At 35.0% G+C, this 4,157-nt stretch overlaps 1 protein-coding gene across 1 annotated transcript; it reads right to left on the bottom strand.

Annotated features, from left to right (window-relative positions):
• Positions 1 to 1,328: 1,328 nt before the first annotated feature.
• Positions 1,329 to 3,863, bottom strand: LOC103485493 (protein LYK2). The gene has a single exon (XM_008443131.3). The coding sequence runs from the start codon at positions 3,540 to 3,542 to the stop codon at positions 1,488 to 1,490; it is 2,055 nt and encodes a 684-aa protein (XP_008441353.2). The 5' UTR covers positions 3,543 to 3,863; the 3' UTR covers positions 1,329 to 1,487.
• Between the last annotated feature and the right edge of the window lie 294 nt (positions 3,864 to 4,157).

Raw genomic sequence — 4,157 nt, 5'->3', positions numbered from 1 at the left:
CAATAATAGTAATTAATCATTCATAATTCAATGTATTTAATTTCAAACTTTTTGTTTATTCCAAATTAGAAGAGGGTATAATTATACTTAATTAAAATGTTGAAGAATAAAATTTGTCTAAAAATATTTTTCTTCTATTTTGGCTTTTTTGTATGTTATTATAGATTATATATTCAAATTATACATATGTTCCTCTCTTTCAATACACATCCACTCACTTTTCTTCACTCTAAGGTTGTTGAGCTCTTTTCTTTTCTTTTTTTTTTCTTTTTTTTTTCTTCTTTATTTCTTTCACATGGAGCCACACCTCTTATTTATAGGAATAAGATCTTTAGAGCTAAGTATTAGAATCAGTGGGTTTGGTTCAAGGAAAGATTTACCCTAATTTTCCTTTCCTTTTTTATCACCTTGTTGTCTATTTATTTTTTCTATCGTATCTTTTGTTGATACAAGATAATTACAAAAAGGTCATATAGTGGTTTTTCTATTGGTACTCGAGTTTCCACGTAGTGTCTACTTTCAATACTAAGTAATGATCTCTTTAGGTTCTAAAATTCTGCAGGTATTTCTATGGATTATCCTTATTTAAAGTAGAATTCCTTGCATCCAAAAAAAAATAAGGAAATTTTTCTAGATCATTTATTTTGATGTGTTTAGTATTTCCTAATACTTTTAACATTTAAGAGTGCGTTTGGGAGAAAGAGTGATTTATTATAGTCCTAATATTATAATAGTCCTAATGTTATAATAATATGCATTTGGAAGAAGAGTATGATAGGTAGTGTTATGAAATAGTATGTATTTGGAGGAAAAAGTACGATAAGTAGTGTTATGATAGTATGTATTTGAAAAAAGAAATGTTAGGTAGTGTGTTATATGATAGTATATATTTGGAAGAAGAAGTATGATAGGTAGTATTATGATAGTTTGTGTCTAGGGAAAGAAGTATGATAGTCTGTGTTATCATACCACAAACTATCATAATCTATATCATGTAAATACTTCAATCATCGGAGAAGTCATATTAATGGGGACTAAGATAGGAATATTTTTCATGGAAATTAGTAATACAAAATACAAGTTCTTTTTCTTTGCTAAGATGGAGAAGACCAAGAGAGCTATCTACTTTTTTTTTTTTTTTTTCTATAGCTAAATCTGATTTTTCTCCTACGAAATCTATGAACACATATTTATATAGAGTTTGCAGATTCTTCCAAAACATTTGGTCCAATAACGTTGGAAAAGCTTTGTTTTTAGCCAATATATTTTTAAGTAGAATGGTAGAGATTGTTGCGATTAGAGATACAAGTGAAACAAAAACTAAAATATTACAAAATTAAACTAACCCATTGTATAAATTCCATTAGGAGAAAAGAAGGAAATGAAGCCAAAAATGAACAACAACTCATTAGCTTACATAAATTACATGCCAGGAAGGCTTGAAATAAGAACTAAAAGTGAAGGTTGTTTTGTTCAATGAAGTGTTTTTATGGATTTGTTTCAGAAGCCTGTAGTCCCTTCACAAGAGGCTTTGTAGAGCTTTCACAGCTCACACTCTGATCTCCTTCGGGCAATTCTTCGACCATTCTCGATAACCTATCGAAAACTTCTGCCGCACTTGGACGTAACGAAGGATCTTCATCCACACAAGCTCTTGCAAGTTTAGCCAATTTGATTGCTGCATCAAATGGATAGTTATCCCCCAATGCACTGTCCATCCATTCCCTCGGTTCATTTTCATTATCTGATTCCATGATGGCCTTGATTTTCTCTGTTAGCCGAACACTTCCTTCACCATTGGCATTTGGCTTTGTTATTGGTGGTTTCCCAGACAAAACCTCCAAAAGGATCACCCCATAAGCAAATATGTCGATGGTTGGAGAAATTATACCTTGGTGGATGTACTCAGGAGCCAGATAACCCAAGCTCCAAGAGGCTGGATTGGATGAACAGAACTTTGGATCTTCAATGTCATTTTGAACACATTTTGCCATTCCAAAATTCCCTATCCTTGCATTGAAATCCTCATCTAAGAAAATGTTTCTGCTCTTGATGTTTCGATGAACGTAAACTGGTTTCATAACATGGTGCATATGCTGTAACCCGGCAGCGATGTCAAGACAGATATGCAGCCTTTGACTCCATGTTAAGAAACAATAGCAAGAGATGATGAATTGGTTTTTCATTGCCAAACCACCATGAAGCCAGTCCTTTAAGGAACCGTTTTTCGCATACTCGAAAACTAGAAAGGAATCAGGATCCTCGGTTAAACATATTCCCAAAAGTCTCAATATGCTTGGATGTTTGATTTCATGTAAAAGGTTAAACTCAATCTTGGAGATAGTTTCGTTCTCCGTCCTCTTTATCGCCATGTTCTTCCCATTGAGACGCCCTTGATACATAGATCCTTCTATCTGATTGGTCGGATTAAAATTTTCAGTTGCCTTCCGGATCTCCTCAACCGTGTACATCGAAATGAGCATCTTGCTCGCATTCGACTCGAAGAGGTGACTATCAAAAGTGTCTTGCGATCCCTCAAAAGAGAATTTCTTATCGCTCGCTGTTCGGATACTGAGACTAAGCTGCTGTAGCTCCATGTCACCTCTTTCTTCGTATGACTTCTGTGTCTTCTTCTGCTTGTCTTTTTTCACCTTGATTACAAGGAAACATGTTATTGCAGCAATGCACACTCCAAGTATAGTTACACCAAGTGCAATGTAAACTCCCAAGTGCAACATTTTCGCTTTATTCTTGTGGGGGTTGATCGTGGGGATGCTGGTGGATGGAAGATGTAAATTTGGTTGTTTTGGTTTCGCCAAAGAACCAAGGATTGGTTCACCATTCACTGGAATCAGTAGAGTCGAAAATGGCACAAGGCTTTGTGGTTTGAAGGTAGGTAAGGATCTGCTATTAGCAGTTATAATAGATTCAGGGGTTGTATTGAAATTTGTGGCTAAATTAAAAATCGTGTCACCTTGTCTCACAGGGTAGGAGATCAAGAGCCTTGGTTTTGGGACACCTGCATAGGAAGATGGACATCCACATCTCATTGGTATCAGTAATCGAATAGAGTCTCCGAGACCCCACGGCGACACCCCGGGATTCTTCTCCTTTATTGCTTTGCAAGTTGTTAAGCCTTCCAATGATTCAGCAATACTGTAAAAGCTCTCTCCTTTGATGGAAGTTTTTGTTAACTCAGCTATGAAGAAACTCCCATTGCATTTACACTCAATTGGTATAAGTAAAGGTTGGTTTTTAGGAAGAAACTCTGTATCAGCAGAGAAGCCATTGATTTCAGCAATAGCAAACTGATTGATCCCCAAGTAAAAACTAAGGTTAAAGAGAGACGAAAACTCCGTATTTGCAAAAAGAACAGCAAATGTTCCGCATTGCATCAAAGTCTCATTTCCATTGCAATGGAAGCCAAAAGCATTGGACAACATGGAATCGCAGCTCAACGAGCTCTCTCCAAATGCAGAGGAAACCAACCAAATGAACAGAACAAGAGTTCTCAAGAACAGCACATTGATAACAATGGCCATTTCCCAAGGAATCACAAAAACTTCCACAAAACAGTTAAAAAGTTTGTGGAGATTTATCCCTCTTGGATCCAGAAGCAAGCATTTGAAAAAGATGAGAAATTTTTTTATTTTTTTTTGGGGGAGGGGGACAAGATTTTTTGGGGGACACAAACAAGAATCACTTTGTGCATTTAACCAATCAACTTCGATTTGGATTTGATTCGATAAGGGATGATGGTTATGAATCCAAGTTCTTTGAATTCATTACTAATTGGTTGTGATCAAAAGCATAGATTTATAGGTTAGGCTGCTATATTTTTTGAGACAACATTGGATTTTTCGTTGTTTAGTTATTTATTTATTACTGTTAGATTGTATGGAATATCAGTATTTCATTGATGATAATAATGACAGGTTACAACCCTATATATAACCATATTAAAACACACTAAAGGAAAGAATATACAAGAATAATACAATATTTCCTAAGAATAATATTTCCTAAAAATACTCTAATTATGTCAATAATTACCATTGCTTTAGGATTGCAGTTGTGTGTGGAAACAACCACCACATGTTTCACTCTTTATTCAAATGTCTATATCTCATATGATTGAAGAAGAATTTTTGGCAAAA

This window comes from Cucumis melo, chromosome 3 (genome assembly GCF_025177605.1).
Source record: "Cucumis melo cultivar AY chromosome 3, USDA_Cmelo_AY_1.0, whole genome shotgun sequence".
In the NCBI taxonomy this organism is placed as follows: Eukaryota; Viridiplantae; Streptophyta; class Magnoliopsida; order Cucurbitales; family Cucurbitaceae; genus Cucumis; species Cucumis melo.
This window is presented reverse-complemented; position numbering and strand designations above follow the sequence as displayed.